Raw genomic sequence first — 22,198 nt, 5'->3', positions numbered from 1 at the left:
CAGAGTCCGCTCCTAATGAGCTAGCCCTTCTTCCTTTCGTCACGACGGCGTTGCGCCTTTTGATAGTCGGCCGTGCCCAGTCAACGACCAAGAAGGAGATAATATCAATTTCCAGCGTCGACACCCGCACGTCGGGGGCGCTGTAATTGAGCGCTAGAAGCACCGGAAACCGTGGCCAGAATTCAGAAGCCCCATATGCTCCAAATTATGAAGAACCGCAGCGGATTCACGCGGATGCCTGGAGAGCGCTAGTCCTCGCCGTGTTTACTGATGCGCATGTTAGTTTTTGACCGTGATTACGGTCCACGGTGCCGAGAAGGACCGGTTCGGGCGCCGACTCTACGGATGAGCACAAACGAGTGGCACAGATGGTTGCCAAGGATATTTTGCAGGAAGACAGTTAAGAGCAAATATCACTTCTACATATTCACAGTAAAACCTCTGTCTAACAGGTTATGAGCCCAATGGTTCATACTGTTGCCGCGGATGAACACCGCGTGCAGTAGGAAGCACAAGCTCGTCACGGAAGGACCGGCAGCCAGTACGATGAGAGCGACGAGGTCAAGACGGCGTACAAGCCGAAGGGCACGAGGAAAAGCTGCTGAGCCTTTCCACAGGCCTTGCGGAACGCATGGAGCGCCTGGAAGCGTCGCAGGAGCGACAAAAAGAGAAGGAGCTGCTAAAAGACTTGGAGACCAGCGTGTTCGGCTCGTCACTAGGTTTGGGGGTCATGGACCGTCAAGCCCTGGACCAATTGCCACCACCACGGAACTCGCCGGGGATCTTACCGGCGACGTACTTCGGAGTGAAGCAGCACGGGTACGCCGAAGCGGCCGCGAACGTGGAGACGGCACATGCACCACAGCCAACGCTGCCGCAGCACTACGTGCCGACGCAGCCTTACCAGCCGCCAACACCGGTGCCAGGCTTCGCGTGAGTGCCGGACACGAGGCAACGCAAGCTTGGCATTCGCCCATTTGACGGTAAGGAGCTCTACCACGGACTAGGGAACGGGTTCTTGTCATGGGGAAAGCATTTCGTGCGGCAGATTCAGTTCGCGGAGAGAGCGAGTGGCTACCAGTGGCTGGAAGATGTGAAAGTCGACATCCTAGGCCACCACCTGACCGGCATGGCCGAGAATTATTATAACCAATAGGTGGAGGGCTGGTGGGAGGAGATCCAGGCGCTGGAGCACGCGATGCAGCGACTGCTGCACACGTTCGCGACGAAGATCACGCCAGCACAGAGTATGAAGATGTTCACGACACCAAATCTCGCCACGAGAAGCTAGGCCGAACACTACTTGTACTTGGTAGCGGTCAGCGAATCGTGTGGAGGTGCCGACAGCCTAGTGCTAGATAACATTGTAAAATACGCTGATTCAGCCATGAGAGTATCTATGCTTTCACGGCTGAGTCTCGCACGCACGGATTACTTACGCCAGGCCGAATAGCTGGCACACTTCGCACAATCCACCGAGATCGAACTGCGCGGGAAGAAAATGGGGCACGAGGTGGTGAACAATGTGCGCGAGGACCAGGAGGACACTAGCAATTGCTTCAAGTGCGGCAAACAGGGCCACTTGAGAGCGACGTGTCCGAACAAGTGTAAGCCACAGTGGGGCGAAGGCGGAGACGCGGACTTCGTGCTCACAGTCGACGGAGCGACACCCAAGAATGGAGACTGTACCTCAACAGCGGCTCAAGCCGTCACCTGGTAAGCGACTTAAGCCTACTGGAGAATTCAGAGGACTTCGAGCGTCAGTGTGTGGGGGCGGACGGAGGAGTGCTCAGAGTGACGAAACGCGGTAGTGTACTGCTAATGACGACGGCCCTGGGGAAGCCGACGAGGGTGCGATTGCTGAACGTGCAGTACGCAGAACCTGGAGAGGAACATCATCTCGTAGGGATATTATAATGCAAGGGTATGAGCTAGCGTACCGCGGGAAGCGCTGTGTACTTGCAGCAATGGACGGAGGACCAGTGATTCTCGACGTGAAAAAGTCAAACAACGTGTTGACGGTCAGCACGATGGGTCCGTGGATGCAAGGAGCACGGGCAATGTGCTGATGTTCGTGATCGCGGCGAAGGAGGCGGTGGTGGGGCAGGACGTACAGACTGGCCCGCTAATGCTGTTTCACCGTAGGATGGGACACCTTAACTACGACACTATCATTCGGATGGCGAAGGACCCGGCGTCGGGGGATCGCCATCACGGATGAGGTGAGGGCAAACTGCTTGGCCTCTGTTCAAGGCAAGCAAACCAAGTGAAAACAGTCGAAGAAGAACAGTGGAAATAACTCGCCTATCGACGTGATCGGAGGAGTCATCTGCTCCGACTTGAAGGAGCCGATGACTCCGAGGGACCGGCTCGGTAACCGATACACGATCAATTTATAGATCACCAAACGAACTACTGTAGGGCGGTTTTAGCGAGGACCAAGAACGTGGCAGCACTGAAGTTCAAGCACTTCATGGCGCTCTTTGAACGCCGCTTCAACTGCAAGATACACGTACTTAGGACAGACGGCGGTGGGAAATACAAGACGCTGGACTTGCTCTGCAAGAGCATCAACATTGCGAGGTCGATCAGCGAACCCCGTAAGCAGGCAAGCAGCGGCAAGGCCGAGAATACACCGCATTATCATGAACATGGTGCGGAGCATGGTTTTCGCCTGCGGTCTACCCCTTAGGTTTTGGAGAGATGCGGCGGAATGCGCAGCTTTTCTATTGAACCGAAGTACGACGAAGGCGAACCCGGGCTCGAGTTGCCGTTACAGATGCTCACGAAGAGCACGCCGGACTTGGGCGACATTGTGGTGCTTGGATCACCGTGCACCGTGCACGTGGACGCCAAGAACAAGTCGCTGGGCGAGAGTGGCAAGCCGGGCATGATCGTAGGAAAGAAAGGACTACCAGGTGTATATCCCGAGGGATATGGTAGTCATGGTGGCGCACCACGTCAGTAACGTCGAGGTGTTGTCAGACATACAGAATGCGCAGTTGAAGCGCGTGCACCTGGATGAGTCAGATGAGTCGGAGAGCACTGAAGCTTCGGAGAAGGACACTTTGAGATGGAAATTAAAGGCAAAAGGGAAGCGCGATGGCAGTAAAAGCCGCAGGACGCGAGATAAGCATCAAACACGATCAGCAACGCGGAAGACTGCCGAGGTGACAACGCGAACGGTGGGAGAGCGGGGGAGCCCGCGGATGATGATAGTGAGAGGCAGCCTGCAGACGTGGTGAATAGCGTACGCGAAGCTGGCCTGAAAAAGTACAGACATGCGAAAAGGAGCAAGCTCTGGAGAAAGTGCCTGATGGCCATGGCGGAGGAGCTCAGGGCGCTGGAGGAGAACGAAGTGTGGGCCGTGGTGGTGCCGCCGATCGGCAGCCACGTACTACACACCAAATGGGTGTTGAAGACAAAACTGGACGCGGATGGAGCCATTGAGAAATTCAAAGACCGTCTAGTTGCGTGCGGCAACGAGAAAGTGTTCGGTGTCGATTATAGTCTGACCTTCGCAGCGGTCATGGGGTTGAGCACAGTGAAGGAGATCCTGGTGCTTGCGCGCCGTTGGGGAGTACCAGCGAGACACCGGCGACATCTCCAACGCGTACGTAAAAGCAGACAAAGAATAACATCTCAAGACCTACCTGGAGATCTCGCAGGGAGTGAAGATCAGTGAGAGTGCGTTACGCAAGTTAGGCATGAGCGAAAATAACTGGCTGGTGCTGCGCCTGAAGAAGTCGCTGTGCGGCAAGCGGCAAGCGGGCCGATTGTGGAGTAAACTGTTGCACTGCAAATTGGTAGATGCGGGGCTCACGCGTTGCGTGACGTACATGCGCCTGTATTACAAACGAGAAGGCGCGGAGATGACGATCGTTGGCGTGTATGTCGATGGCCTTCTGGTCACGGCTTCCACGGCGGAGCTGATGAATGCGTTTTTCCGCTCGAATAGTAGGTTTTCTAATAAGAATCTTGGGGAGGTGGGAAGCTTCTCGGTATACGTGTGAAGCTTGACGAAGACGAGGGCTACTTGCTGAATCAGTAGGCCACCATAGAGGAGCTGATCGAGCAGTACGGGTTGACGGACGCGAACGACGTTCAAGGCCCGGTTGGAGAAGAGAGCAACGAGGCGGAAGATGAAGAACCGCAGTTGCTGACCAAGGTTGGTACGCCGGGCGTGCCGACGATCCGCTGTTTCCAGTCGCTTGTGGGTTGCTTACTTTGGTTTGCACGTTGTACGAGACCTGACATTAGCTTCGCTGTACACAAAGCTACGAGAAGAACACACCAACCGATGGCGAAGAAGATCACGAGGTACCTGAAGGGCACGAAGAGCATGAAGCTCACCCTTCAAACTGAGGCCACATGCAACGACGAAGTGGCGCTGGAGAGCTGGAGTGACTCGGACTTCGCTGCGGACCAGGACCACAGGAAGTCTGTGTCTGGAGGCGAGATAACCATGGACGGGGCCGTTGTGCAGGGGGTCTGCAAAAAGCAGACGAGGGTAGCGCTCTCAACTACGGAAGACGACTTTGCGTCGGCTTCGCACGTGGGAAGGGAGCTGCTATGACTGCACGAGCTGATCAGGGAGCTGGGTTTCAAAGCTGCGGAGCCGATGCCCATGTGGATGGACAACCAGGCTGCGATCAAGCGGTTGGAGTTGGAGGAGAGCCTGGACAGCGCCAAATACGTTGATATATGTGTATAGTTTATCTGTGACTACGCTAGGAAAGGGCTGTGAAGCCCGAGTACATACAGTCGCGCATGATGATGACAGACCTTCTCACAAAGGCGCTGCCCGCGCCGAGGATAGCTTAATTGCGAGAATTTTTGAAGTTAAAGTGACTAGTGAAGTCGAGAGTGCGTCGACCGAGAAATAGTGCTAAGTTTGAACCGTGATTGCGGTCCATGGTGCCGAGAAGGACAGGCTCAGGCGCCGACTCTGCGGATGAGCACAAACGAGTGGCACGGATGGTTGCCACGGATATTTTGCAAGGAGACAGTTAAGAGCAATTATCACTTCTTCATTTTCACAGTAAAACCTCAATCTAAAGCGCAGGTACTGAAACGCAAGCATCAGACACCAGAGCTACAAGGAACCCCATACAAGAGAATTATGTGACGCACGACATCAACATCGAATTTTATAACTTTAAATAAATTAACTGAATTTGTCGTGCGGTGCACGAAGAAGTTCTGAAATTTGAGAAACAGCGGACTTTGTTATGATTAAAACAGCCATCTTTCAAATATCTCCTGAAGCTGAAGTTAAATCTAATTCAATATATTTCTATTGTGAGAAAACGGTCTGTCAATGCGCCACTGGCAGAGCAGACAACATTGGTGACTTACTTGGGATGACACACATTAATTCCAATATCCTTTGTAAACTCCGTTCTGTATGTTCTTGGCGTCTTAATGCATCTTCTACGCTTGATTTGCAGCCGCATCATCTGCCATAATTCATGGAAAAGCATACCCCTCATACTGTACCTGTCTACTTAGAGATAAGAGCGACAAAGGTCTCTACGAACGACCGCCTTATTGTTATTATCTACAGAACATAGCTGTGTCGTCGGTCAAGCTGTGACATTGTCACAGCGAGTTACAAAACTCACAACCGATACATTCTATTTTAGAGCGAAAGGAAAGCAGACACAGAAGGTGTCTAATGCGGTTAGGTGAGTACGCACAGTATCAGTAAGTAGCGGTCGACTGTTGAGCGTTTGACAAGGAGGTGTAAAAACATGTTTTGACATTATGGGAGAGGGGGCGAGGAGAGAAAAGTCGCGAGGGGGCGCCCCCCTGTGCAGCCAATCATTCAAAATTTGCCGATATCAGCTAACACGTCTCTCGCCATCGAGAACAACGCTACGGTACAAGGCGCCGTCCAACAAGTTGTGGCGGACAGTCTTAAGCGCCGCGCACGCAACACTCGTCGCAGCTACGAGCCCAAACAGGGTGAGTGGGTTAGGTGGTGCAACGGCCGTCAGTTTGTTGATGAAAGTGTCGTGACAGAGGGCAAGATCTTGCTTTTTCTCGAAGAGGTGGTGCGTCCACGGGGCTCGCGGCACAAACAGGACGGGAAGGTTGCTCCTCTCTCGGTGGAGGGTATGAGAGGGTATGTGAAGGCGTTAGTATACCTCTACATCACCCAAAAGTCTCCGGTATTGGGTTCCACCCGCATCCGCGTGGCAAGGCACTTTCTGAGTACTTGCGCACACATAAGCGCGACCGAACAGCGCGTAGGCGCGAGGAATTCAATGACCGTGGCAAAGGTACCATGCAGGACACGTACTCGCTCGGGAAGCTACGCAATGTAACAACATACTTCATGGAGCTAAACGACGGTCGGGCTCTTCACGATCGAGCTGACATTCTTTTCGGTCACGCGCTTATGGCGAGGGGGGAGACGACGAGGAAGCTTCATCTACCCGATCTATTTTCCATGGAGCTTACCAATGAAGGCCCAACGAAGTGCGTGGCGGCGTTTGCAGTAATGGACCAAGGCAAGGTGAATCAGTTTGGCCGTATCGAAAACGACGGCTGTATCCGATACCGCGACATCATCCTGTGCCCTATTGGAGCCCTAGACATATACCTGTTTTGGCGGTTCCAAGTAGCAGAGAATACATTTCCGGACATGCGTGTCCGATCAACGTGATCCAACATCCAGCTCATCGATGGCAAGATAAAGGACCGTGAGATATCATACAGCGCACAGGCTAGCGGGCTGAAGAAGGCCCTGAAAGCGTGCTATGTCACAAGCAAAAAGATAATATGTAACATCGTGTAGCATGTTATGATGTTAACACCGTTTAACATGCCATGTATTCACATTGAATCGCATGCTTTCACACCACATGGATTAACACTCTTTCTTATTTTAACTTGCAGGTGACACACATTCGCAGGACTAGCTTGTGCGTCATCGCCGAAGCGAATGGCGCATCCGAGGCTAGCATAAGAAGGGGTGGCAGATGGAACAAAGCGAAAATGGAAGGCTGTTATCTGACTACTTTGCCGCGTGAGTTTGTCCGTGCGTTAGCAGGTTTCAATGCAAATGGGGGGGGGGGCTTTCTGCCTCGGGCTGAGAGATTGATACTAAAAACGTTGCGAGGAGCAGTGTTTTCATGGATTGACACGTTACAACCATTGTTTGACAAAAGAGACATTCATGATATAGCAGGGCAAGGATTTTTGCGTCTGCTCGCATATCTACGGGAAGTGGTACTCTAGGACTCTGTGCTCGCTTATCCAACGCATTCAATCTGGAAACATTCTCTATTCACAGAATCAGACTACCAAGTATTTGCTAACCATCAACTAGCGCGCCTCCAAAAGACATCAGACACCGGATTGATCTCTACGGTACGTGTCGCTCTCCCTATTCTAACCAACGTGGTGGGAAGCAACTTCGCAATTACAGTGCTGCGTCTGACAGCTATGGAAGAATCTCTACGCTCTACCCACACGCTTGTCAATTCGCTTGTCGGCGGACGATATCAGCTCGTCGTAGCTCCTGGCCAGGCTTGACAATCGAGCGAACAGGTGGAGCAATTGGATGAGCCCGTTCCCTACCGTCTTGCTCGAGAATTGAAGTCCGCGATTGAAGTTTGGACAGAGTACATGAAAGAAACTGCAGGTTGTACCCCCGTACAACAACCCGAAGCACGTCACGGCACGAAATGGCGTTTAAGTGATTCCGATCGTCAATATTTCAAACGTCGCAAGGAGTTTTACGATGCAATCCAATTCCTAGCTGCAAGTGAGCACGTCCCCCCCAGAAACCATAGCGCAAGTACTGGGGACGAAGCGCAAAAACAATAGCATCACACTTGATGCGCTGAGGAAAAATCTGAGCGGCAAAGGCGGAGCGATCGCAGTGTTTCAAAGTGCATAGTGTTGAGCTTAACCTCACACAGAATAACATGATTTCACAGCAACATTCAATAACACCGAAGGTGTTTTATATTGTTTCAGCTAATACTCTTAGCATCTGTTGTTAAATATATGCTATCTCGTGCACCGTCCCCCCATTTCAAAAGATGGCGCGGACGAAGACACACTCACAGCCGTCGAGAGCCTCGCAGGTTTCTCGCTGTGCGTATCCGCTGCGGGACAAAGCAACGAGGAAGGAGCGGCTATGCGATAAGCGACTCTCATACGAAGGCTTCAGGACGCAAATCATAGGTCACCTACAAGGAACAGGTAAAGTGTGGAAAAAAAATGTATGACGTTTATGGGTCTAGCGGAGATCGTTGGGACGAAGATCGTCTGGCCGAGATGGAGCACTGGCTTCGCATCATTGCCAAGAGAATTGGCGCTTGTCTCGAAGAAGATGGAGGGAACGACGACGATAGCGCTGTTAGCACGCCTACCTGCGTTACTCCAGATGAAAGGTTACCCGCGCCTGTCGAGCCTGCTGCTACCTCGCCACCGCAGACAGCTGGCGACTTGCCGTCATCCAACGAGCCATCTGCGGAGAGCGAGCCAACTGCCGACTTCGCGCCTAAGAGCGAGCCAGCCGTCACCGAGCCAGCCGTCACCGAGCCAGCCGTCGCCGAGCCAGCCGTCGCCGAGCCGCCCGAGAGTAAGCGCCGTGTGACCAAGCGGGGTGCTCCAGCGAAGAAGGCAACCAAAAAAGCCCCGTCGCTATACCTGCAACAGCGCGAAACAGAACCAGAAATAAAGCATAGGACACTTTTGCATAGTCACATTGAATCACACTGTTTATCAACTGGGACGAATAATATGATTTGACTTGATTTGACATGACTATGATAAACTATACCTAGTTACGCTGTGCACCTAATCTGGTACACTTTGGATCGCTGGCAGGTCACAAAGATCTTGTCTTTTGTATTGTGACACAGGCCGTGACCCATATCAAAAAAGCTCGACATATCCTCTGTGTCGTAGCTGTGCCAACTGATTCCATGCGCGATGCTAGCTCTACGGAATTATTTAAGCTGATCTATATGATAGTTTTGCTCTTGGTCTCCGCCCTTGTCTTATGCTTTACCGTTTCTTTGTCTTAGATCTAAAAGAAAAGCCAGATTTGCATGTGGCCCGTGAGAAAAAGTAGGCTACTTGTATCGTTGCTGCTTCTGGGCTACCTTCTACATTAAATGGCGTCCTTAGCGCAGTTCGTATTTCTGGCGCTTTGGTAGTGCCGTCAGCTAGAAGCAGGGACTTGCTTGTTTGATTTCAGTAGAGTTTATCAATTCAAAATTTTGTGTAAGTGATTGACCAAGCTCTCTTCGCGCAACATGTATGCTTACCATTGGTTAATATATTACGGTATTTTACGGTTCGAACGACACGCACGAAATTTTTAAATTTATTGCGCCTCTGAATTTTCAATTTTTGCGTCACCTGAAATATGTAAGAAACTTTTTGTTTTGAATTATGTCAGGCCTTTTAGATTACATAAGTACCTGGTTTTATTTCAAAGAATATCATATCTCTCTGAAATTAATTTCCAGGGAGAAAATAAAAAATGATGTACCCTCTACAATAAAAATACATAGCGTTATAATAACGTTACCGTCTCAAGTTTAGATTTAAAAAGGTTAACCCTTTCGCGAGCCTTCTGAACAAGCAACTTCTTAGCGTTACCGACACAAGCGTCCGACGATACCGTCAAAGAGGCAGCAACCGGTTAATTGCCATTTCTTTGCAAGAAATGCCCAAATCGAGCAGCTCCTGGCGAATCTTGACTCGCACACCTACTGCCTCACCTTGTTTCATTTGGAGCTCAAGCTGAAGAATCTCACGTCGATGACGTACTTCCACTTCTCCTTTCTATTGCCGTCATGCCTCGTGGGACATCTTGCGTCTTACCAGGGCTCGATAAAATTCAATAATCGTAATAATAATAATAATAAGCTCTTCCCTAAGCTGTTGCGAGACCAAATTCAAATCCAGATGGCGAACGAGCAGGTCGAAGAATTGTCTTCTGTCCAGGACGCTGCCATGGCGAGTAGCGTCCAAGCCATTGAGGAACTGATGGAGGAGGTGGAAAAAGAAATTCCCCTCGCTGTAAATCAGATCTTCCGTGAAGCCGACCTGGACCAGGACGACTACATCCGCGAGCTGGAGTGGATGTTCGCGTGGCAGGCACATCCAGAGTTTGTGGAGCTGCTGACAATCGATGGAATGGAGAAAATGGCACAGTGGGCGTCGGTTGTACAAGAGGTCACTACAGACGACGATAACGATGATGACGACAAGACTAAATCTTCTGGGCAGAGTCTAGATACAAGGCTAACCTACGTGGACGAATCAGTGTCGGATCTGCTTCTCCCGTCGGAAGCAAGCTCGTGGCACTGGGTACACGAACCTGGTGGAACATCTCGTACGGTGCCATGCCAGTACTTACGAGGACGAATTCCGGGCGATTCAGCGGCGAGAAGGTAGCCTCGACACTTTCGTGAAGGGTAATGAATTTTCCAGGACAATTTATCACTGGTTGGACTGGATCATCATGGAGAACCGCGAACTGAGCATGTGTGAAAAGGCGAAAACGCGGAAGTATACTCGTTTGAACCGAGTGAGCGTGAAGACGCTTAAGAAGAACATGTTCGGGCTGGAAAGTGTCGTTCAGGGGTGGATCAAGTTGCTACTGTGAGGCAAGAAAATGACTTTGCTATCGACGCATGGATCGAGGACGGTACGCATTTCGTGGCGGTCATCGGTGTAGCTGAGGACGACGATTTATTGAAAAAAAGTCCAAGCGCTCATGGGCAAGTTGAAAACGATCAAGAACCGGCATCATCTCCGCGAGGCAGACGCTCTCATGCCCGTCTATCGTAATGCAACACGCTGGAGCAGCACATTCTCCATGATCGACCGCTATTTTTGCATCTATTCGAAGTTGGACCGCATCGACGACTAATTGGCGGACTTCATTCTCACCCCGCGAGAGAATGTTCGATTGAAGGCTCTGTATGAAGATCTTCTTGAGATTTTCATACATACATTCGATTAAAGGCTCTGTATGAAGATCTCAAGAAGATCTTCATACAGAGCCTTCAATCGCTTCATACAGAGCCTTCAATCGAACATTCTCGAGAGTGTGAACAAGAAGCTACAAACAACGACGGTGTCCCTGCTTAGTGTGCGAACTCTGTTTGATCATGTCATCAAGCATTACCCTGGAACGGAGTTGTACCTGTCTCCTACAGCCTCTTTGGTCAAATTTCCCGACTTCGAGAATGGGGTCATTAAGCTTATGGCTGGCGGAGAGAATATCCTGACAAGAGGAGAACGAGCAGCTGTAGTAAAACTTCTCCAAACCACCAATACTGTGGCGACGGGACCGCAGGAGGAAGGTGAAGATGCCCATCAGTCCTTTACCGAGGCTGCGTTGAGTCAGGAGGAAGCGACTTCTTCTAGAGAGGACCTGCAGTGGATCCCGCCTACATCTAATGACGTGAAGAGGCTGTTCTCACATGCAGCAATTGTGTTATCACGTCTGCGCCGAAGCCTTAACCCAATGACGTTGGAGACGATACTCTTTTTGCAGCTCAATAGGAGCTCGTGGGATGCAAGTGCGGTTGCCGAGGCAATTGAGCTGGGAAAGAAGCGGACACGAGCTCGGGAAGAAGAAAACGCGAACTGATCAGATTGGTAAATTTTCTCTGTGATTTTCGTACTGGTATTAAATACCAATAGTAGAAATTTTCTACTATTAGTAGTTTTAGTCAGTATTATAATAATCACAGAAATGTACCCATCAGTACGATCGGTATGTTTAAGTTGGTGTTCGTTCGGGTGGTGGGGCGTGTCGGGAGGGTTCTCCAGGTAAACCCCCCTTCCGATTCCAATGCGCGTATCCGTTTTGACTAGATCCCAGGTTTTCCTTTTTTGAAAGTGCGAGGCGGCAATGTGACGTACGCATCCATCTGTCACGGACGTGTACTGAAAAAAACTGACAAATAACACCATTATTAATTGGTGTGGGGTCTGCCTGGCAATCAATATCATATTAGATTTTACCAAGCCCTGCGTCTTACTCGTTTTGAGGTCTGATGACGCCCACCGCTCTCTCTACACACTTCATCAGCGCGTCGAAGCTTTCGACTTTTCACCATTGGCTTTTCAGAAGTAGTGTGGGCTCTCCCCAAGGAGAGCTCCGTTTTCTTCTATTGTAATATTTCAACATGAAATTTTCATAGTTTGTGATTTGACCAGTGTGCGTCACACAAGATTTGCTCACGACTCAAAATGGCAAATAACCGGGCTACGCCCCCGTTTTCGACGACATTTACACGATGTATGTAAAAACAAATTACTAGCCATTTGTATGTAAACGCAAAAAAGCCCCCGTTCCTTCCCCGCCACGCGTTCAGCCAGCACGCTTACTCCCTTACTTTGCAAAGTATTCGCACCGCACCAGACTCTGCCAGCCTCCCTCCGTATCATGACTAGCGCAACCAGCCATCACTATGCTCTCCACAACGTGGAGCACTTCACCTTCACCTCAATCATTGAGGCGACGAGCGACGAGGTTGGGGCTGTAGCGTGGTGGCAGCAAGCAGGACTTCTAGAAAGCGCTATGTATTGTCCAGGCTGCCAGCGCCCGATGCGTTTAAGAGTCTCCGGGAAGACGAAACACTGGCGGTGCTGCCGCAAGAAATGCCACGATGACGGAAGGGAGGTAAGTTTGAGTATATTAACTATACTTGGTTTTCTGGGATGAAACTGTCGCTAGCCCAAGCCGCTCGGCTACTGTATGCATGGTGCATGCGTGCATCGCACGCTCACGCGGCGGAGATAGCGGACGTGTCGAAGACTACGATGGAGGACGAGTACGGCTACGTACGTTGTCTCTGTTCGAAGCAGCTGCTCAGTGATCAATTTCAGGTACTGCTCATATGCTGTTCAAATATGTACATTATTAGTGCTCTTAACAGGTATGGCTACGGTACTTGTTGTAAACCGTCACGGGACATAACAACACAAAAAAAAATTTGTATGAAAATTTCATGTTGAAATATTACAATAGGAGAATACGGAGCTCTCCTTGGGGAGAGCCGTAGTGTGGGTTGCCTTGCAGTCGTAAAGGTGGGGACTAATCGAAATGGGAGGGTGTGCATCGCGCAACAACGATGCAACTTCGAGATGTACTCCGGACAAAGCCATAACACCGTTCGCTTCACCCTCTCGTTGTTGACCGCGTTGCAAGCCCCTTATTAACAAGCCACTTGTTCGCCTAATCCACCTGCTTCCCTAGTTGCCAGAGTTTGGCGTAGATTGCGCCCACTGTGCGGTGCGTGATTCTATAATACACGAAAAGGTCGTTGCACTTCGCGTGCCATCGCTGTCTGTAATCGCTTCTCGGTAGCTAATCTCCACCGCATTGCATTTCCTCAGCCACAACAACACAGAATCCATCAACATTCCACGATTATGACACTTTAAGATGTGTACCCATATCCTGGCTTCAATCCATGTGCACCACACATCGTGGTTCTTGTAGAGGAAGAAGTTCACTTTCATGAAGTTGGCAAAGGCGGCGGCGCAGCAGCTCAAGGGCGTCGTCATCGAGTACGACGTGCTATGCGGCACGCTACTGGGCAAATCTGCAGCTCAACAGGCGGAGCAGCAGCGCCAGAAGCTTGTGGCCGAGAAGAAGCGCCAACAAACGGAAAATCGCTTCGGATCGTCGCTTTTTGGCGCCAAATCTATCAAATCAATGCTGGTGGGCGACGTGCGCAGTCTGCTCAAAGACCTCAATGAGGACTCGCCAGGCAAGCCATGGATCGTCAAGGAGCGGCTGAAAAGTACCCTACAAGGCCTGCCGAACCAAAGTATGCGGCATAGTATTGATGGCTAACGGCTACAGACTAACTGGATGTGTCATTGTGTGTGTGTGTCTCCGCAGTTCTCGACCGCGTCACGGGTTCAAAAGAGAAGGACGAAGCTGCAGTAGGTAAGAGCGAAGACGAAATTTACTTGGAGAAGCAGCTGCAGTCGGCGTCCGAGGAGCTGGCGAGGGTGAAGCAGCACAAGGAAGAACAGAAGCAGGAAAGAGAGAAATGGAGTAAGATGGGCTTTGGCGTGAAGAGTGGAAATCAAGCGAGCTCGGTGAGAGACAAGTATTTGGACAAAATCAACAGGCTGAAGGAGAAGAAGAAGCACGAAGGAGCTGCGAATACAACGGCGGGGCCGGAGGAAGTCGTGGACTCGACCACGTCTGCGGGGTTGTCGACTTGGGTCGTGAATGAAGGAGCGAATGAAGTGCTGGTGCGTGTTGACGAGCAAAGATCAAGGACTGCTTAAGTGTGTCTGACTTTGGATGCTCGTGCTGTGTAGAGCTACTCAGATCTGCGGGGCTTGTTCAAGGCTGTGATTCCACCTCGAGACCCGCTGCAGGATGTGCGTGTTGGCACCAAGACGGGTACTATTAGAGCAAAAGAGCAGCCTGCTAACTCTGCTTTTTATGCTGCTTGCGCAGGACGAGTACGAGTTTTTCCTAAATGAGGTAAACGCTTTGTTGCCTTTTGAAGTTGATGGCCTTGTCCCAACAACTAACTACGTTTGATTTGAAAGATGGAGGGGCAGTTCGACATGTTTGTTCCAAAAGCAGAGCAAGAAAAATTCCCAGACTCGAAGCCGATCCTCCACATCTGCGAGGAGCTCGGTCTCAAGACTTCCGACGTCTTGGTGCTTGCTCGGCACGCACCCACGATCAAAGCCGCCAAGTACGTCCGTTATATGCCTGCTGTCGATTGTCCTTGTTCACTCTATTTGGTGCGCCTACAGGGAGGCAGGTACGCACGTGTGCCATTACATGCCAGGAGACAAGGCCATCCCGAATCACACGGCGCACTATCACTTGACTCACTTGAACCAGTACCAGCACCTTGTCGAGGACTTTAACGGCATATCCTACCGCGACAAGATCAAGTTGGGCTCCATCGAGTTTTAGGTAATAAATGAAAATGTAGCCATATTGATTTAGATGATGACCACCATCAATTCAAAATTGAATCGCATTTGGAAGATTTTGACGTGCACGCAAAGGTGCTTCTGGTGTCTTGCTCACGAGCTCTGGAGCTAGCTGGTTCTTCCTTCGCACTGCTCTCCAGCGCCTACAACACGCTCGTGGCTCACGTGCTGCATCTCTTCTATCTCTTTGTCCAAGTCATACGGCGTAGGTCTCTCTGTAGCCCAAGCAATCGAGCAAAATGTCGTACAACTACGTTGCTACGGCTCAGAAGCCCACGAGCGTCACACACTCGCTCACAGCAGCCTTCACGGGCGCAAACGACACCAACTTGCTACTGGCGAAAAGCACCCGCTTTGAAGTGCACCTTTTGACGCCCGAGGGGCTCCAGCCGCAGCATGACATCAACTTGTACGGCCGTATCGCCATCTTCGAGGTGTTCCGCGCCGCCAACGAGCCCCAGGACTGGATTTTTATCGTCACACAGCGCTTCCAGTTCTGTGTGCTGGCGTACGACTCATCTGCGCAGCAGGTGGTGACCAAAGCGCACGGCAGCATCCGAGACTCGATCGGTCGCAGTAGCGAGATCGTCACTAGTGGCAACATCGATCCAGAGGGCCGATTGATCGGCATGAACCTGTACGAAGGCTACTTCAAGGTCATCCCCATCGACAGTGGCAAGGGGATCCTCAGAGACACGTTCAACATCCGCCTGGACGAGCTGAGAGTCATTGACATCAAGTTCCTGCATGGCTACAACAAACCCACCATCTGTGTCTTGTACGAGGACTACAAGGCCGCCAGACACGTGAAGACGTACCATATTCTGCTCAAGGAGAAGGATTTCGCCGAAGGACCGTGGAGTCAGTCCAACGTTGAGTCTGGGGCGAGTTTGTTGATCCCTGTGCCGGCACCGACGGGCGGCGTGTTGATTGTGTCCAACCAGACCATCGTGTACCATAACGGGAGCACATTTCACGCTATTCCGATGCAGAGTACAGTGATTCAAGTGTATGGAGCTGTGGATAAGGACGGGTCGAGGTTCTTACTGGCTGACCAGTACGGAACGCTGTCCGTAGTGGCTCTGCAACACACCGGGAAGGAAGTGAGCGGGGTGCACCTAGAGGTGCTTGGCGAGACGAATATCGCGTCCTGTCTGTCGTACTTGGACAATGGCGTGGTGTTTATTGGCAGCACATTTGGTGACTCGCAGCTGATTAAACTCAACGCAGACCGCGACGAGACCGGGTCGTACATTGAAGTTCTGGACTCGTACGTGAACGTCGGGCCGATAATTGATTTTTGCGTGATGGATCTCGATCGCCAGGGCCAAGGCCAAATTGTGACGTGCAGTGGCGCTGACAAGGACGGAACGCTGCGTGTGATCCGAAACGGCATTGGGATCAACGAGCAAGCGAGCGCTGAGCTACCGGGTATCAAGGGCATGTGGGCGCTTCGTGAGACTTTTGCTGCAGAGCACGACAAGTTTTTACTACAGAGCTATGTGAGCGAGGTTCGCATTCTTGCTATCGGCGACGAGGACGAGATGGAGGAGAAGGAAATCCCAGCGTTCACGAACGTTAAGACTCTACTGTGTCGGAACATGTATGGAGACTACTGGCTGCAAGTGACTGAGTCGGAGGTGCGTCTTATCAGCTGCTCTTCCTTCTCGCTAAGCTCCACCTGGTCGCCAGCGTCCGGGTCACGAATCACAGTAGCTGCTGCGAATCCCACGCAGGTTGCAGTCGCGACATCTGGCGGTGTACTCGTGTACTTGGAAATTGAGAACGGTCAGGTTGTCGAGAAGACGACAGTGAAGATGGAGCACGAACTCGCATGCGTGGATATCACTCCGCTCACTAGCAGTGGCGCGGGAGATGGAGACGTGGCCATGACGGGCTCTTCGACGCACTGGGACATGGCTGCACTTCGCAGTACGCTCTGTGTCGTCGGACTGTGGACCAGCTTCTCAGTGTGCGTCTTGCAACTACCAACTCTGGAGAAACGAACTACCGAAGCGCTCGGGACGGACCTACTGCCGCGATCAGTGCTGTGCAACACATTCGAGGGGAAAGATTACTTGCTGGTTGGACTGGGCGATGGCAGTCTTATGAACTATGAGCTGGACGTCCAGCAGGGAGCTCTGGGAACTCGGAAGCGGGTGTCACTGGGCTCGCAGCCTCTTTCGTTGTCAACTTTTCGATCCAAAAACATGACTCACGTGTTCGCAGCATGTGACCGGCCGACAGTCATCTACTCCAACAACAACAAGCTGCTCTACTCCAACATCAACTCCAAGGAAGTGAACGTCATGTGTCCGTTCGACTCCGAGTCCTTCCCGGAGTGTCTTGCGCTGTCCTCGGAAGAAGAACTGACGATTGGTACAGTGGACGACATTCAGAAGCTGCACATCCAGACTTTCCACTTGAACGAGTGGGCGCGTCGAATTGCTCACGATCCGGAGTCCCACACACTTGGAGTGCTGACTGTGAGCTTTACAGTGGACGACACAGGCGAGGAAGTGGACCAGGGCTTTGTGCGTTTGTTCGACGACCAGACATTCGAAGTGCTGCACTCGTACCGCCTGGATCCGTTCGAGACTCCCTGCTCGGTAGTCGTGTGTCCTCTTGCCGGCGATTCCGTGAACGCGTCGTACTTTGTAGTTGGAACTGCGTACATTCATGAGGAAGAGGCTGAGCCCCACCAAGGTCGGATTCTTGTGTTCGCTGTCACGGGCATCCATGGAGAGCGGAAGCTGCAGTTGGTCACTGAGAAGGAAGTGAAGGGCGCTGTGTACTGCCTAAATTCTTTCAATGGGAAGGTACTAGCAGGTGTGAACAGCAAGGCGCAGCTGTACAAGTGGAGCGAGAACACGGACAACGAGAAGGAGCTGGTGTCGGAATGCGGCCACTACGGTCACACGTTGGTGTTGTACATGGAGTCACGAGGCGACTTTATTGTGGTGGGTGATCTCATGAAGTCCATCTCGCTCTTAAGCTACAAGCAGTTGGACGGTACGATCGAAGAGATCGCGAAGGATCTGAACTCGAATTGGATGTCTGCCGTCGGTATCGTCGACGACGACACGTACATCGGGAGCGAGACGGATTTCAATTTATTTACTGTGCAACGCAACAGTGGTGCAGCATCCGATGAAGAACGCGGGCGTCTAGAGACCGTTGGCGAGTTCCACTTGGGAGAATTCGTTAACCGCTTCCGATATGGATCACTGGTCATGCAGAACAGTTCTTCTACTTCGCAGACGCCTTCTGGTGTCGTCTCGACTGGCCCCACTGCCATGGTTGATGTGGGTGAGTCAGCTCCTGCTGCTCCAGTCGTTCAAAACCAGTCGATGCTCTTTGGAACTGTCAGTGGAATGATTGGCGTGATTCTGCCGATCAGCAAAGACCAATACTCGTTCTTGCTCCGCGTCCAGCAAGCCCTCACACACGTTGTGAAAGGTGTCGGTGGCTTCTCCCACAAGGACTGGCGCACGTTTGAAAACCGACGGTCAGTGTCTGAAGCTCGAAACTTTATCGATGGCGATTTGGTGGAGAGCTTCCTGGACTTGCCGAAGCCTCAGATGACGAAGGTTGTGGACAAGCTCAACAGTGACGGGATGCTGGATGGCACGGACCAGTTTACGGTGGAGGACTTGACTCTGCGGATTGAAGAACTCGTACAACTACACTAAAGTGATCTTTACAACTACCGAGATACGAAGCACCACGTATTTGTTGGGTTGTAATCACAATTTGCTTTTGCTCCTGAAATGTTTCGTTTTATTCTTATCATTTAGACTATACCAGTTCAGTACTACGCAGTAGAACTAGGAGTTGGAAGGCACATTTACTTGTTTGAGCGATGGCACCGAAGGCCGGCAACACCAAGACACCGCGTGCAAGTTTTAATGTACAGAAGAAGGTATGCGTGCCTTAAATCTTGATGCGATCGATGCATGTATCGAGCACGAAACGTGAAGGGGTTTGTCATTGTTTTCCCAGAGTAAGAGTGAGAAGGAGGATGTCAAACTGCCAGCACTAGCGTCACCGTTACCAAGGAAGGTACAGTATTAACACATTAGAACAATCAACCCCTCTCATAAAGTGTACCCTCGTCTCGATCAGGCTAAAGATGCTCCGATGTCCACCAAACCTGCGGCTGCTCTCAAGGGCGTTAATGCTGTACAAGCCCCACCACCAAGATCTCTATCGAAAAGTACAACCCGGGTTCCTCCTACGAAACTATCAGTGCCTGTCAAAACCCCTTCAGCGCCCCAAGTAGCTACATGTGCTACACAACAACAAATTGTAAGTGGAAATGCTACTGAATGCCCGGACCCTGGAGTCACTATTATCGAAGTCGAAACTGGGACAACAACAACCGAAAACTTGGAATCGGTTAGCGTAGAGATTACTGGCTCACCGACCATGACGGAGATTTTACCAGCTCCCGTTGTTGAGCCATCTCCTGACGCCATCGCTGTTGCAGAAGCTGCTGCTGCGGCTGAGGAGACCCAGTGTTTACGAAAGCTGAACGGCAATGGAATGGTCAAGCTGATCTACGATAGCTACGATGAACTGTTCCCCATCGAGGATGGGTCAACAACTCAAGCTAATATCGACGAAATTTATTGTCTTTCTTTTGTGATGCCCAATTGCTTTGTGCGGCTTTCGCGACATCCGAACCCCGAACGCTTCCACCGTGAGGAGAGTGGCATCTTCGACAGCCTCGTTTGTGAGGATCCGCGTGGAACTTATCACAATCTTGAGAAGGATCAAGCGTACTATGTCGTCGTAGAGTAGGAAGCAGATCGACTGCGTCGCGATCAGGAAGCCACGAAGGCGCTTTGGGACGGAGATCTCCAGAAGCAGAAGAAGGCAGGTAAATACGATGGTTGCGGCTTCGAATCCTGTTCGTGCGTTTACGGCAATCCGTGTGTGGACGAGTACGGGTGCCGTGACTGGCATTCTCGCTTTGCAGTGGCTACAAAAAATGGATGGAAGGGATTTTAGGTTTCAAGGAACTTAAATATGTGCTGTCGACGAAGTGCGTAAAAGTTCTATAGTACAGTAAATTCATTTCATTGAAGAAAAAATCTTCATATTGCAAACATGTAGTTTTGTGTGCCTTGTTAATTAAAGCGATACTCCTAATAGTTACTGAATCTATCCGGACGGTTTACCTCAGCAGTACACATGAAACTCGATTGAAATTAAGTTTCAATTACCCTGCAGATATTTTGGCCCAGACCCGTATATTGTCTCGGTGATTAGCTTGTTTTTTTAAGCTATTGTCAATTCCGTTCAAATTTGCCGAAGGTGTGCGTGGCAGCAATCGGGCGATAAGGCAACAAGAAGCTATGGTCCAAAATAAGAAAACAACGCTGATTATTAGCCTAAATATATTCAATAAGGCGCTGGCTGCATGTTGAAGTGCTGCGCTCATAGCGTAGTGTGCGAACACCATAGAGGAAGCTGCTACACGGCAGCACGCCCACGCCAACACTGTGTACCATTGCCTCTATGCTTACTACAAGCTTGATTATTCCAAAAAGCATCTTGCGCACATCTTCAACAAGTCGGAGCGCACAATCCGTAACTGGATTAAGGTGTACGAAACTACGGGGGTATTTCAGCGAGTGAACACAGTCACCAGGAGACAATACACACAGCAGCAGCGTCAATGGCTGTTTAATTACTACGAGGAGCGACCTCTTGCGTATCTCGACGAAGCCCAAGATGCTTTCAAGAGGACTCATTCTGTTGACACCTCAAAAACGTCAGTCTGGAGAATAATACACGCGTATGGCCTCACCTGGAAGGTGTTGGAGCGACGCGCGATGCACATCAAGGAACGTGACGTGCTTCGCTTCGTGGAGGAACTAAGCCACGTAGACTGGAGCCACCAAAACATTGTTTTCCTGGACGAGGTCAGCTTCGATAACAGAGGCATGATACGCAAGCGAGGTTACGCTATTCGTGGGAAAATGGCTGCTATTCGCGGTGAATTTGAGCGAAAGCCACGGGTTTAATCCTAGCGTTTATTGGCGTTAATGGGGTTCTAGACTACTTCAGCACGGAGGGCACATGTGACCGAGTGGAGTTCACAAAATGCTGTCAAGATTTCGTACATTGCCCAAGTGGACCGGTTCGTCAATACCCTGGTCGAAATTCAGTCTGGATCTTGGATGGCGCTACTATTCACAGGCACCCAGAGGGTGTGCACTACCTTCGCAGTGTTGGTGTTGTGCCCATTTTCCTTCCGGCTTATTGCCTTTTTTTTTAATCCGATAGACTTCCTGTTTGGCTACGTCAAGCGCTCATTCCAGCGACACTACCTCGAATCTAGTGGGCGTGATCTTAAGCCTTTTGTTGTCCAGACATTTCACCGGTTCCGACGATACAATCTCAGCAAGGTATTTCAGCACTGTGGATGGAATATTCAAGGTTACTTTGATCCTGTTGGGCCTCTTTCGATTGAAAAGCGAACGCAACCAGAACTCAACACAATGACGACCAGAAATGATGACTTGGAGTTTACTGTGCTTGATGAGGAATCGTAAGCTTTAACTAGTCAAAGTACGATACGTTTTAGCTCTCACACCTGATAGATAATAGAAAACTTGCTTGACTGTGGTAATTCTTACTCGGCGTGCTCTGTGTCTTCGCTGTTCTCAATCAGGGGCATCGGGTCGATGATCGTGCTTGGAGACGGAGACACGAGATTGCGAATAATGCCTTCAATGATAGCTTCACGTGCTACCAATCGCTATTCTTGATCGTCAAGGTAACGTCCAGCAGATTCAAGGTAGCGACGAGCTGCTGACAGTCGCCGATAGAGGCTCTCACACAGTCTAGCGCCACACTGGAAGATAGCGCTACTCCATTTAAATGCTCCTCAAAGCGTGACTCCGCTGGATCGAGAAGGTTTGAAATGTAGCTTGGCGGTGGGCTGGCAATACTAGCATTCCAAGTCGAGCGATTTAGATTTCGTGTCACGTGGTTAGCCCACATACGCTAGACAACCGCCGATGCCTGAAAAGTATTTCCCCACTTTCTGTCGAAGCGCCTTAAATACTTCTCGCAGGGAACTTCTGGCTGTTGCACCTGCAACGATCGTCTCCTCTGGGTGGGACGCACGTCTTCATAAAGTCATCTCGGTCTTAGCAGTTTGCATTGCCCATACCGTACTCGTAGACAATGAAAAGTCACAGTAAGCTCTTTTATTTGCAAC

The 22,198-nt window shown here is 50.8% G+C and overlaps 4 protein-coding genes across 4 annotated transcripts; all 4 read left to right on the top strand.

Moving 5' to 3' along the window:
- Nucleotides 1-12,656: 12,656 nt before the first annotated feature.
- Nucleotides 12,657-12,866, top strand: PITG_01739 (uncharacterized protein; the record flags this gene model as incomplete). The annotated part of the gene is made up of 2 exons (XM_002908309.1): nucleotides 12,657-12,670; nucleotides 12,725-12,866. 2 exons carry the CDS (start codon nucleotides 12,657-12,659, stop codon nucleotides 12,864-12,866), a joined length of 156 nt encoding a protein of 51 aa, XP_002908355.1.
- A 644-nt stretch (nucleotides 12,867-13,510) lies between these two features.
- On the top strand, nucleotides 13,511-14,944 carry PITG_01738 (uncharacterized protein; the record flags this gene model as incomplete). The annotated part of the gene is made up of 6 exons (XM_002908308.1): nucleotides 13,511-13,823; nucleotides 13,898-14,265; nucleotides 14,329-14,397; nucleotides 14,477-14,497; nucleotides 14,566-14,717; nucleotides 14,779-14,944. The coding sequence occupies 6 exons, from the start codon at nucleotides 13,511-13,513 to the stop codon at nucleotides 14,942-14,944; spliced, it is 1,089 nt and encodes a 362-aa protein (XP_002908354.1).
- Nucleotides 14,945-15,203: 259 nt separating this feature from the next.
- Nucleotides 15,204-18,656, top strand: PITG_01737 (DNA damage-binding protein, putative; the record flags this gene model as incomplete). The annotated part of the gene is made up of 1 exon (XM_002908307.1): nucleotides 15,204-18,656. One exon carries the CDS (start codon nucleotides 15,204-15,206, stop codon nucleotides 18,654-18,656), a length of 3,453 nt encoding a protein of 1,150 aa, XP_002908353.1.
- A 2,259-nt stretch (nucleotides 18,657-20,915) lies between these two features.
- On the top strand, nucleotides 20,916-21,527 carry PITG_01736 (uncharacterized protein; the record flags this gene model as incomplete). The annotated part of the gene is made up of 3 exons (XM_002908306.1): nucleotides 20,916-20,990; nucleotides 21,047-21,206; nucleotides 21,259-21,527. The coding sequence occupies 3 exons, from the start codon at nucleotides 20,916-20,918 to the stop codon at nucleotides 21,525-21,527; spliced, it is 504 nt and encodes a 167-aa protein (XP_002908352.1).
- Nucleotides 21,528-22,198: the final 671 nt, after the last annotated feature.

This window comes from Phytophthora infestans, genomic scaffold (genome assembly GCF_000142945.1).
Source record: "Phytophthora infestans T30-4 supercont1.2 genomic scaffold, whole genome shotgun sequence".
Taxonomy (NCBI): domain Eukaryota; phylum Oomycota; class Peronosporomycetes; order Peronosporales; family Peronosporaceae; genus Phytophthora; species Phytophthora infestans.
The sequence above is the reverse complement of the archived record's forward strand: the minus strand, read 5'-3'. Positions and strand labels throughout refer to the sequence as shown.